At 32.8% G+C, this 13,812-nt stretch overlaps 2 protein-coding genes across 4 annotated transcripts; both read left to right on the top strand.

Annotated features, from left to right (window-relative positions):
- Window positions 1-7,231: 7,231 nt before the first annotated feature.
- LOC121781509 lies at window positions 7,232-8,833 on the top strand. Its single transcript, XM_042179242.1, has 7 exons — window positions 7,232-7,266; window positions 7,309-7,387; window positions 7,553-7,639; window positions 7,755-7,814; window positions 7,999-8,452; window positions 8,615-8,696; window positions 8,779-8,833. Exons 1-6 carry the CDS (start codon window positions 7,232-7,234, stop codon window positions 8,617-8,619), a joined length of 720 nt encoding a protein of 239 aa, XP_042035176.1. The 3' UTR covers window positions 8,620-8,696; window positions 8,779-8,833.
- On the top strand, window positions 8,704-11,665 carry LOC121781931. 3 transcript variants are annotated; one of them, XM_042179636.1, is made up of 7 exons: window positions 8,704-8,955; window positions 9,027-9,080; window positions 9,346-9,438; window positions 9,510-9,575; window positions 9,798-9,844; window positions 10,175-10,834; window positions 11,029-11,198. In XM_042179636.1, the coding sequence occupies exons 5-7, from the start codon at window positions 9,831-9,833 to the stop codon at window positions 11,063-11,065; spliced, it is 711 nt and encodes a 236-aa protein (XP_042035570.1). In that variant the 5' UTR covers window positions 8,704-8,955; window positions 9,027-9,080; window positions 9,346-9,438; window positions 9,510-9,575; window positions 9,798-9,830; the 3' UTR covers window positions 11,066-11,198. The 3 variants fall into 3 exon arrangements, with proteins under 3 accessions (XP_042035570.1, XP_042035569.1, XP_042035568.1); XM_042179634.1 differs by having other exon boundaries at window positions 8,705-8,955; window positions 11,058-11,665; XM_042179635.1 differs by lacking the exon at window positions 9,510-9,575 and having other exon boundaries at window positions 11,058-11,665.
- The last annotated feature ends 2,147 nt before the right edge of the window (window positions 11,666-13,812 follow it).

Here is a 13,812-nt window from a genome sequence, read left to right as displayed (position 1 = left end):
ACTAATTTTGTGAAGGCCAAAAACTTATAATCATAGACATCTTGTGTAAAATTGTCTCCAAATTATATGCCGAGACATCCTTAGCAAATCGAACAATATTCATTAAATTCAATACTTTTATTCAATACATCAAACGGAACATCATCTATCAATATTAATCGAGAGAAGTTGATGCAAATCAAACAATATTTTTTTAGATTGTATAGTTTTGCCTGCCAAAAGTATCTTCTTAACTACCAAGAATGTAAATACCTACATATCAGTAAAAGTTAAATTTTATAAACTCAGAGTATCATTCTATCAGTCAAAACTATCATTTTATGCAATAAATCTAACATTTGTAAATAAAAGTATCATTTTATCAACTCAAAGTATCATTCTATCAATCAGAAATATCATTTTATCGGCTGCAAGTATCATTTTGTCATTTTATAGGTTAGAAATATGATTTTATCTACTGCGAGTAACATATATCATTTTATAAACTCAGAGTATCATTCTATCCGGGAAAACTATCATTTTATACAGTAAACCTAACATTTATAAGCCAAAAGTATCATCTTAACTACCAATCATTGGCTTCAAAGCATCATTACAAACAGGAATGTACATAACTACATATCAGTAAAACTATCATTTTATGCTGTGAACCTAACATCTATAAGCCAAAAGTATCATTTTATCAACTTAAAGTATCATTCTATCCGGCAAAACTATCATTTTATCATTTTTATGTCATTTTATCAGCTTATATGCCATTTCTTCAGCTTATATATCATTTTATAAGGTTGCTGTCATTTTATCCGCTTAGATTATCATTTTATCAGGTTAAAGTGTCATTTTATGACGAATGTATCATTTTATAAACAAAAGTATCATTTTATCAACTCAAAGTATCATTCTATCAGTCAGAAATATCATTTTATTGGTTGCAAGTATCATTTTGTCATTTTATAGGTTAGAAATATCATTTTATCTGCTGCGAGTAACATTTATCATTTTATCAACTCAGAGTATCATTCTATCCGGTAAAACTATCATTTTATACAGTAAACCTATCATTTATACACCAAAAATATCTATCATTTTATCGGCTGAAATTATCATTTTATCGGCTGAAAGTATCATTTTATATCAAATGGTTTCAATCTGTCTTCTCATTGACTCTACCACAATTTCTTGAATCATGATGACCCATCTCATGACATTTACCACACCGTCGTTTTGGCTTATTTGCTTTCTTTATTGCACTCTCCCTCTTTGATACCCTGTCACTAGCCGATCCTTTGGTACGAACAACATCTGGAGCATGTACATCAATTACATCAGGTACTGCCATTCCTTAAAAATTCTCAACCATCTTTTTCTTTTCAATGACTGAAGGTGTTGAACAATTTCCAAATATATGCTCTTCCAAATCATCAAGACCAGCACATAACAAAGACATATGATCCATACTTCCTCAGACTTTTGGACTAATCGATGAAAGTTGGAGAACAACTGTTTCTTAACTTCCTGCTTTTCATCCAAATCTTCAAGGTAAAAGATAACATTATTACAGTAAATACTATCATTTCAATGACTGAAAAATAGAGTTTTTACAAATAAGGTTAAAATTAGAGCTCACGTTCAAATGGTAGTTGCTCCTCAAATGGTAGACCATGGGCTGCCTTTAGTCAAGAGCTCTTCCACCACCTTCGACCAAAATATTTCTCAGGAATGAGATTAGCAGACTTATTCTTCAACAAACAAAATATATAACTACATAACAAACCAATTCTGGAAAACTTCTTACAGCTACAGTGGAATGTGTCTTGCTTACAATTATACTTAACATCCCATGTTCTATTATATTGGTCCTTGACCTTATGCATCTTGATGTTATCCTCTACAGTTATAGAAACAATCTCACATACCATACTTATTCCTGTTGTACATGCTTGAAAATAGAATCAGTGTAGATTGTAGATGCATGCTTCTCAATAGGCAATTGGGTTGACAAATCAGGAATAGTTGAGTAATCCAAGTAGTTCAATCGTGATTTGGCATTCCTTTGATCTCCCACAGCACAGTTAAAGAAATTCATGAACTGTACAAGATTTGCACGAGGCTTTGTGTAGTTAATAAAAAATCTATTCTCTGATTCAGACATCGATGTTGTCCTAAGAAGTGACCCCATGGGAAAATCTTGAAAATAAGCAGGAACCCAGAATTCTCTATCTTCAAACATCGATCCAAACCAGTGGACGTCTTCTAATCCATACCGTTCCATAATATCATTCCATATTATATCAAACTCATCAGGCTCTAACAAATCAAACCAAACACATGCATTAAACTCTTTTTCAAAATCTTCACTACCAAGCAAGGATTTAGGCTACTTATCTGACACCTTAACCATAATATGCCACATGCACCATCGGTGCCTTGTTTGTAAAAGTACTTGTTGAACAGCAAGTTTCATCCCCCAATCTTGATCAGTGATAATCATTTTGGGTGCAACCCCCATACATCGAACAAAATAGCCAAACAACCAAGAATATGAGTCTCTACCTTTACTTGATAACAATCCAGCTCCAAATGTAACTGCTCTGGAATGGTTATCTTTTTCCAGTGAATGGAGCAAAAATCATGCAATACCTTCAAAACATACATAAAAATGAGTTATATTTTCATGCATACAGAAAAGTATCAGTTTATCAGCTATAACTATCATTTTATCAGCAAAAAGTATCATTGTATCCACTGAAATATAATTGCATCAGCAAAAAGTATCATTGTATCAGCAAAAAGTATCATTTTATGTCTTTTAGCAACAAAAGTAATATACCTGTTAGTGTTGTATATTGAATCAAATGAAATTACATCTCCAAACATATGATAATTTCGTCTTGAAATAGCATCAGCCCAGAAGAGTTTAGTTAACTTTCCATGAGATCCTATCTCAATTTCATAATAGAAGGCATCAGATAATTCCTTTTGAGAACTCATATAATCAAAAATCATTTGAGCATCTGAACCATCAATATTGGACATAATATCACGATAACCATTTCTAATATCAATAATATCACATCCAACATTTTCAGGTCCCCCATTATTTCCTTCAAAAGTTTGAATGTTTGAGTGGGACCAATATTACACCTGCCACAATCCTCCATAAAACTTCGATGGATAGGATCTAGACTGCGATTGGCCTTCATAAAATGCCTATGCTCATCCGCAACCATTAAGTGATTATGATACTCAACAAACTGATAAACCTCATAACCGCTGCTAATACCATCTGAAAAATATCTCAAGTTGAGCTTAGCAAGACATTCACACCTAAACTACCGACACCTACGCTTCTTAACAGACACTTCAGTTGTTTTGATTCATGACAAGGTATAAAACTCTTAGAGCCTTGTTTGCTGCAAGCCAAAAACTGCCACTTAATAATACCATGAACTGATTTGTTGCCCAGTTTACGAATGCCAAAACCAACTGAACGGGCATAGTGTTCATAGAAACCAGATGCTTCTACTAATGTATTGAATTTCATACCAATCATTGGCTACAAAGCATCATCACAAACAAGAATGTACAAACCTACAAATCAGTAAAAGTATCATTTTATCAACTCTGAGTATCATTTTTTCAGGAAAAACTATCATCAGAAAAAGTATCATTTTATAAACTCAGAATGTCATTGTATCCGGCAAAACTATCATTTTATGCTGCAAACCTAAAATTTATAAGCCAAAAGTATCATCTTAACACATAATCGGCACAATACATAATATACAAACCTACAAAGCAGTAAACGTATCATTTTATCAACTCAGAGTATCATTTTTATAAGGTTACTGTCATTTTATCCGCTTAGATTATCATTTTATCAGGTAAAAGTATCATTTTATTAAACAAAAATGTCATTTTATACACCAAAAATACCTATCATTCTATCTGCTGAAAGTATCATTATATCCGGCAAAACTATCTTTTTATGCAGTAAACCTAACATTTATAAGCCAAAAGTATCATTTTATCAACTCAGAGTATCATTCTATCCGGAAAAAACTATCATTTTTATAAGGTTACTGTCATTTTATCCACATAAATTATCATTTTATCATGTAAAAGTATCATTTTATTAAACAAAATTGTCATTTTTACACCAAAATACCTATCATTCTATCTGCTGAAAGTATCATTCTATCATGCAAAACTATCAATAAATTAAAATATGAACACAATCAATAAGCTAAATAATAGATAATGATTGTTACCTTCGTTATTTGCTACGTTCTCCATCGAAGCAAATTCTGACAGCTATTGAACAGATAATCAATGAAAATCTGGAGATTATGGAATAATGAACCAAATCGGAAGGAAATCTGGAGTCTGTGAAAATAATCGGAAGGAAATTTGGAGTCTATGGAAATAATCGGAAGGAAATCTGGAGATTATGGAAATCTGGAGATTATGGAAATATGAAACCAAATCGCGGAGAACAGGAAAGAATCGAACTGAGAAAGAGAGAACGAATGGAGCGAAATTCAGATTAGAACGAAAGAACCGAACAGGAAACCCCCGCGCCTTTTTTATGAAGTAAATCTAAGTTTGAATCTCAACCACAAGATTAGAAAATATGTGTGGTTCAGATTTGGTTATAGGGTTATTACGATATTTAGGGGTTATCATATGATCACAACTATATATATATATATATATATATATATATATATATATATATCAAGGTATGTATATCTATAAAGATTGGATTTGGTTGTTGTAGATTTTTCAGGTGGGTGGAGATAGGGAGAAACCGTATGGTGATAGAATTAGGAGAATTATATATATAGGCAAAACTGATAGATATTGATGGATTTGGTGGTTGAAGAAATTTGAGATAACTACCGTAGATTTGATATTGAACAGTGATAGATATTATTAGATTAGAATTAAGAGGATTAATTTGATTTTTTTTTCTCCTTTATTTTTTCGGGTGTTACACTATCCATCACCGTGGTTTTAAAATTTCAATACATATAAAATATATGATTCATTTGATAATGCTCTTATAATTATTGTTCTCCCTTTATTATTAGTTAAATCATCCCCTCTCTAGAACAAATAGAATGACATAACAACGCAAACCTATTTAAATATTGAATAAAACCTCAATTTTATTAAAATATTATTTATTGCTAGTCATACTATGACTACATATCTTTATTCATTTACCAAAGTCTAAAACAAAAATTATAATTCCATACAAATATAAAGCAAATATAAAGTCATTAGGTAGGTAGGGTCCCTCCGTCCTATCCGGTTTATGCATCATAAATTTATTCAAGGAGTTGTAAACTAAGTCCAAATTAGAACAAGAAAAAAAACTACTAAAGCTAGTTTCCCTCTCCACCTCTCATTTTTATGAATTACTACTATGATTGTACACAACCAACAACAAACTCTAGAACCCTCATGGGGCAATTTCTGATGAATACAACTAGTCGGGTGAACGGATTCATTCAAAATGATAATCGGATTCATTTGCCTATCCAATACAAGTATACACACAAGGAATGAGTTCACAGTAAGAGGGAGGAGTAATTCCAGTCAAGGGTGCAAAATATCAAGAAATATTACATTTTAGTGAACTTCAACTAAAATCTAAACCTATTATGATAGTAATGTTCTCCAAACCTTATTTTGCATTATTCAACACATTCAACAACAAACCCTTGAACCGTCATGGAGCAATTTCTAATGAATACAACTAGTCCTATGAACGGATTCATTTAAAAAGATATTGAATTCATTTGCCTTCATTGTTCAGAGAAAATTTTAAAGAATTGATGTATTTCATCACTAGAAAGATATTCCAGCAAACAATAAGTCAAATATCCAAAGGTAATATCAAAAGCTCTCTTGTATACAGAACCATCAGATGCTTCCATACAACAATAGATATGAATCACATTGTCAATGTTTTTTTTCCTATAACAACAGCTCCAAGAAATTTGCATGCTTAATGGTTAATAGCAAAGATCTAATAAAATGGATTGTAAAGTAGTAGTAAATGTAAAGAGACTTAATCTTACCCAAAAATTCAATATCTTTGAGGATGGACTTGATGTCCATTCTGGGTTCCTGGGAATCCAATTTAGAGGATGAAATAAACTCTACCAAATCAATTGAATTTCATAGTGAAGAAACAAACGATATCATCCTCTTATGATAACAAAATTTCAAAAAACTATAAAAAGAAGGGGAATAACTAGGTTATAATGTTTCCGCAGCTAGCATTGGAAAATTTGGAAAAGTAAAAAAGGCAAAGTGTAATTAGAGTAAAGGATTACCAGGTTATTGCAACAAGCTGTGGATGGACTCTGCTTTACATTCACTTATTCAGTATTTCTGCGCAGGAATCAGGGCTTGTGGAGATGATGACTTGAAGACGGCGGCGGCACAGCAGAAGAAAATTGATTTTGTTTAAATACTTTTATTAGTATAAGGAGTATTGTGTAAACTGTTAGAAAAATCATAAAATTTGGTTCAAGTATTTTTCTATGTCGTAAAAATTAATCCATAAATTATAATAAAAAATTTATAAATTTATTTACAATGGAATTATATAAATTAGAATAGATTTATTTACATGAAACTATTTAAATTAGGAAGTTTAATTTTTTTTTTTGCAATAGAATTACATGTGAGTAGTTAGAGTCATCATTAACAATCAAATCAAATTAAAAGAATTGAAGAATATATCAATAAGTCAGACTATAAAATCAGAATAAATTTTATTATTTATGAATGAATTTTTAAGTCAATATGCAATATAAGCAATTGGTGAAAATTATAAACTTTACATGCAAATTGGCAGAAATTTTGAAATTTTGTGATTTGTTATTCAAAATTTAAAATGAATGAAATAAATCTAAAAGTGATTATTTTGTGATTTAAAAGACAATGAACTATTTAATCAACCATATATTTGATTGTACCAGATATGAGTAGTAATTAAGAATTTGCATCAAAATTTAAAACTAAAAATATTGAATCTCACCTCTATTGTCCTCCCCAATTTTGCATACTAGTTTAATTTTGATTTCGAAATCTGTTTCATTCAGAATTTTAATGACACATAAATTAAGTGTGGTTATTGTTACCATTTTACAATAAGTATAATGTTAATGATAGTAATTAATGTAATCAAGAATGAAGCAAAAATACAATTTCAATGGAAACTCAGCAACAAAACTCAGCATCTATACTGTATTGTATCACCCTCTCCCTATCCCCAAATAAATGAGGCAGTTGTTTGCTTGCTCTTTGCACCACCAGCGGGCATGTGAAGCTTTACCGCTGTCCACATTGTTCTCCGAAGTGGATAGAAGTATGTATATAGTGAAGCTTCAATTTACAATCTCTTAATCAGCATGATTTGAGGGATCCTTAACTCTATAATCTTATTTTCTGAAGCTCATGCAATGAAACTAAGATTAGATTCTATATAATGTTGACTGATTTTAGTTTTCTTCTCCTGTTTTGGTCTCTGAAGGTTGTGAATGTATCTGAAGTGTTATATAATTACTACAAGAGCACCAATTTTGGGGAGTGTCAAATTGTACCCTTGGAAGGTTCTGACGTGAGTCGTTGCTATTGGTTTCATATGTGGCATATGCTACAGATCATTCATTATTCATGGCATACTATGCATTCACCCTCACTCATTTGTAATTATTTTGCCTTTTCTTGTACAGGTTATACCAAGACAAGATACTGCAAAGTGTGTCAACCGTAGAATACAAAAAACAGCTAATGTAATGTGCCCTCTTCATCGACTTTCTAATTCCCTATAGACAGATATCCAGTAATCATTATCCACATTGAACCAGTGATTTTGTGCTGCTGGATTAATTTCTAATTGGGCATTCTCAATATCTCTTTATCCATTACTCTTAAAGTTCATTAAACACTAATGTTTCTCTTGATATCGTTTATCAGGTAGTATCAGAAGACCATGAAAATTTGGGTGAGAAGAACAATTGGCAAATTGTTTCCTCCTCTTTCTATGAAGGGGACCCTCTGGAGGAAGTGACAGAAGACTGTCTTCCATTAATATCTGCACAGCAATATGCTTCTCGCAATGAAATGCTAATGTCACTTATTATTGCTTGGTCTCCAATTCTGGAGACATCTGGAAACGATGTGGCTTTTCCTTCTAACTCTTCTAATTGCTGCTCAATTCTTGTTGTTGGTGGAAAGTGCAGTAAAATTTCATTGTGGAGAGTTCGTGCACCTGAGTGCTATTCTACTGATAATGCTGGGCACGCGAGTGAGGTTCGACTTGTTGGCCTTGAGAAGACACATGATAGCTGGATTACAACAATTAGTTGGGTTAGATATGGGTCTAATGATTCAAACACCCAGTTTGCATTGGTTACTGGGAGTTCTGATGGTAGGTGCGTAATTTTATATTACCTTCCGGCTAACCTCTAAAATTAGTAGAATTTTGATTGCTCTTAAATAATCACCACGTGAGTAACTACCATATTAAGGTTATTAACAATGCACATGAGTAATTACTGACATGATTATATTTCCCTATTTTATGCTATAGTGTGAAGATCTGGCTCGTAAATGGTGAAAAATTACTCAAGGCGTCTGAAGTTATCAATGATTCATTATCATTGTTGAGGGTGGTCAGAATTGCATCTCAGTGTCTTGGTTTTATACGTGATTCATTTTGGTCTTATCTTAAAATTAGCAATTTCATCAAATTAGGTTGCGACTGTTGATTCTTCTGTGATATCTGTACTTTCACTTACTGTGCCCGCTCGATCACCAACGAAATAGTTCTTGGCTATTGGCAAAAGTTCCGGATCCTTTGAATTGTGTACCCTTGACACATCTACTGGCAAATTTGACAATATTGGCTGTTATAATACACATGACAGCACGGTAAGTTTCCACTACTGTTTTTTGGCCACTTGAATATTTATGAGTAAATTTTTTTTTGAAATAAACATCAGGTTTCTGGTTTAGCTTGGGCGTTTGATGGACGTTGTTTGTACAGTTGTAGTCAGGTACAATATTCGATAGTAAATGTATTATGTCACTTATGTCAGGTGATGGTCCGATAAAACATTCCACGCTTGAAAATTATGCGACTTATGTCATAGTACATCATGTTTTATTACCATTGGCTATTGGGTTGCTTACCAAATCTTTCTGATAATTGTCATTGCTGCTTTGTCTTATGATGCTAAAAGTCTTAAAAGTTAACAAAAAAGAGAGTGATTCTCTAGGCAACTAACTTAACTGTTTTACATAAATTTTCATTAATTCTAGAATAACTCCTTGAAGAGCTGGACTTTCGTTGGAGATTCTCTGTCTGAAGTGCCACTTTCCCGAAGCAGTCCTGGTTTGAAGAGCTCCACAGAGGTATGAGATCACCTTTCCTGGTTTGAAGAGATTGTCTTTGTTTGTGAACTAATACTAAACAAAAAATACAGTTCGCTCATGCATTAGACTCTTGCTTTGGTCTATCGGTATCTCCTGGAAATTTGGCAGTTGTTGTGGTATGATATTTTGTCCTCTCCTTATTTATTATAGCCAGAAGTATCATGAAAAGCCAACATTTACAATTAAGGCAGTGAATGTAAAGAGCAGTTTTGGGAATGAAAGTAATGCTTATAAATAGTAATATGCTAATGAGATAGATAAATACAGGCATCATGTTTTCCTATACAACAGCCTTAGGCAGAATGGATGGTTGAAAAGTGTATGCCCTCTCGTTGCAGGTTCGCAGATATGACAGTGATCTACTAGATCCGATGTATGAAGGAAGGTGAGTTTTTAGACTTCTTTTTTTGTAGCCTGTTGTTAATATATACCTACACTTGGGCATATTTATGCGCCAAGAGATACATGGTGGTATATTCACCTAATATTTGCATTTGTCAATATAATTTCCATATCCACTGTGGTAAATATCTTTGGTATTCTGCAAAAATGTCAAAACTAACTGCCTAGGAGTTTAGTCTGCACATAGTAGTCATTAACTCACCCTTAGAGAAACCAATAAAATGATATTAGAAATATTTTTGAAGTGTGAGAAAGCAGCGCATCCTCTTTCATACCATTAATTAATGTAGAAATATTGTCATAAATGTTTCAGATCTCATAAATCTGCAGTTGAGTTCCTTTGGGTTGGAGGCCAACAATTGGACCCTTTTGTTATTACATTTTCAGAGATAGCAAAGGAAACATTTCCTGGATTCCCGGAGAAAGAACTGACTTGGTGGGAAATGAATATACTCGGGCGTCTTAACAAGTATGAGAACCCCAACAGGCTTCTGAACATTTTTGATATCGTGGCAGCTCTCCGAGCCTTCAAGCAGTCTGCACCCAAGTATGTAGAGCATATCCTGCTGAAATGGCTGGCATCTTGCTTAGGATCCAAGTGTGAAATATCTCATAAATTATTGTCTGAAGCGCCTAAGCTTCGGACCATGCACTCATCCCGTCAGTTGCACCGCATAAACATAATCAGCAGGGAAGTGGTGCTTAAAGAATTCATGACAGAGAACGTGAGCGGAAAAGAACATGTATTAGAAGGCTCGAGTTGTGACAAGAAAGAAGAAATAAATCTGTGGATGGACTTTCTACTTAGCTGTGAAAAAGAACTCTTGTTGAGGCTTGTCAGCATTAGTATTTCATCAGAAGAATTTTCCGGAGTTGGAGGTGATGGATTGCCACAGATGAAGCAGTGGCTTTTGCAAAATGTGAAAGACGAATACATATTCCTTGCAGCAGAAATTAGAGAGGTTAAGAAGAGGTATACCATCTCTACTAGTTCGACTGTTTAATTCTTAATGTTTGCTGCATCTCCACTCCCCATTATTTTCGTTGGATGTTGTTTATCACAAAATTATATTATTCAACGTATGCTGTTTGAATAAGGCTAAGCATTCGCAATATGTTGTTTTTCTAGTGTTCATCGGTTTGTTAATTACGCCTTCTTTTACATAGGATATCACATCTATTTCATTTCTCATCGGGAAACTAGAGGAAACCTCAGAACATGAAGTGCATGAGCGCTGCCACTTCTGCACAGGCATTGTGCCATTCGAATCAACTGAGTACGCAACTTGCTCCGGATCAATAGACAAAAATGGGGTTAATCGAACGCACAAGCTTCAAAGGTGTGCAGTTACTCTCCAGGTTCTACCAACTAAGCCCTCCTGGTATTGTATGTGTTGCCACAGACGGGCTTCAAAGATGGCGCCCACCATTTTGTTTGCCATGCCCACGTATCGTTCCGATTTCAAGTCTTTCATAGAGTCTCCTACTCACAAGCATACTTCGACACCATACTGTCCCTTCTGCGGCATACTTCTACATAGATCGCAACCGCAATATTTTCTGTCACCTTCCCCAGTTTAAACCAGATTCTTCCAATTGCAATGCATTGCTTGTAGAAGTATGATGTTGATTTATGGAAAATGAAAGCATTGATGGGATCAAAGTTGAGAATATGCTGCTAATGTCACATTCATAGGTTGTACAAGTCATGGAAGAAACAGTTGAATACATTATGTACAGTATGCTGACTTTAATGATTAGTTAATTATGATTACCGCAAGGAAAAAAAATGTTGCATTTTCCATGTTGTTGCAAATATATTTCTATTTACTTATTCACATAAAATCCCAATTTAAAATAGGATTTGCACACATGGTTTGCTACATTTATGTCACAATCATAAGCTCCTATACATATTTGGAGGGTGATGAATTGTCGCCATAGCAAGTGAAATTGCAATTTGGCCACGTATATTGTAATTAATTTCAAGAGGTGCCCACAAAGAAATTCATGGCCCTTCTTCAACGGCTGAGATTGAAATATTGTCAGACAAAGTGGGATCCTGCTTGATCATCTTTTATATCTCATTAATATAAGTTAATTAGGTTTAGTGGTCCACTAATTTTAGTCATTGGAGTACATTAATCAAGTAGTTAATTAAGCGGGCAAAAGAGTGTGCTACTTCATGCTCTTTATGATGTGGAAATTCCTATTTCACATTATGATGTGTGTGTGTGTGAGAATTTTATTTTTGTTTTTTTGGTGATTTATGTATATATATGGTTAGCCGTTTAGGCCCTTCTTTTGGATTTTAGTTATTTCATTGACCATTGTATGATAAAATTTTTATTACATTTTTTGGATATCCTTTTTTTGACCGCCAAGAGAGAGAAAATATGTTTCTTTATATTTTGTATAGCTCTATATTTGGGTCACCTTTATCGATGAAAATTCCTTGTTTATCATTTTAAAATTTCAGTTTATTTTCCTAGTTTGTAGAATAATGTAATTTTCCTTTGGGGGTAAAAAATATGTATTAATTTTTTAGGACCCTAATCAATTCCCACTATTGCTTATGATTAGAGGTCATAGTTATTCTTATATTTTGTTCTGTTATATTTTCTTGTAAGAAATTTTTCTTGTAAGAAATTAGCCCGTGATAATGTTTATTGGCATGTCTTCATAGTGCTAACATTAATATGTGTCTCACATTATCTATTACTATAAAGTTTATTTTGTCTGGCGTATTAAAGTGTCTCAGTCTAAATAAATTTTAAAAAATAGAAAATTCTCATAATAGTATTTTGAGAGAGAGATGTAAGAAAAAAGCATTTGTATTAAGCTTGATAGCCACTTTCTTTGATTAGGTGTTAACATGCATTTAGAAGGCTTTCTTGATAGTATTACCTAACCTCAATAATGATATATTCCTTTCCTTCCTCCACCAACCCCTCGTCTCTTTTCTTTTCTCTTCAGCTATACAGTACTTCCTCCGTCTCTAAAAGTTTGTCTCATTTTTTCATTTTTGTCCGTCCCTCAAAGTTTGTCCCATTTAACTTTTTACCATTTTTTGTAGTGGAACTTATATTCCACTAACTCATTCCTACTCATATTTTATTATAAAACTAATATATAAAAGTAGGACTCACAATCCACTAACTTTTTTAACTCACTTTTCATTACATTTCTTAAATCCCGTGCCGGGTCAAAGTGAGACAATATTTGGGGGACGGAGGTAGTAAATTTTAATTTGAAATTCAAGATTGTCATTTTGTGTTAATTGATGCAATGATTTTGCATTTAAGCTTCATGTTACTCTTTTATGGTTATTTTTTATAGTACTCGTATTTATTGTCGCTCTTTAACTTAAAAAAAATCGATGTATCTAGATTCATTTTTGTGACAACAACTCTTTGATTGATACTGATAGTATTGTAAAAATAAATGCATATCAAGTAGAATAACTTCTTTTCACATATTCACATACAAAATAGCTAGCATTTAATGCATCGGTCACCATAACTAATTTTGGTCAAATTCAACGTGCTATTTGGAAAAGAAAACAACTGTTTTGATATGAGTATGTTTATGTGATAATTTAAATGATTTATTTCTACATGCATATATTTGAAATTCAAACTAGTGGTCAGCAGTCAGCACTAGGTTACTATTTTGATGCTTATTTTAAACCATTAATTTCTAATTTATTTATTACTCAGTATAATTATATTGTTCTTATATTCTGCATAAATTATATTAATAATTTATAGACTATATTACGTTATGAATAAACACAAACATCTCAATAACAATAGGAAATGTGTTGCAAACTTACATAATTCAATATAGTCTATAAATTTATCGTCATTTTTTAGATACTAAGACCATCAGACATTGATGTGAGAGGGAAGATTAGTATAATAAATAAATTGGAAGAAAGCAACTAAGCAC

The sequence above is a fragment of the Salvia splendens genome, chromosome 20, assembly GCF_004379255.2.
Source record: "Salvia splendens isolate huo1 chromosome 20, SspV2, whole genome shotgun sequence".
Taxonomy (NCBI): domain Eukaryota; kingdom Viridiplantae; phylum Streptophyta; class Magnoliopsida; order Lamiales; family Lamiaceae; genus Salvia; species Salvia splendens.
Note: the sequence above shows the minus strand (reverse complement) of the source record. Positions and strands in the feature narration are given on the sequence as shown.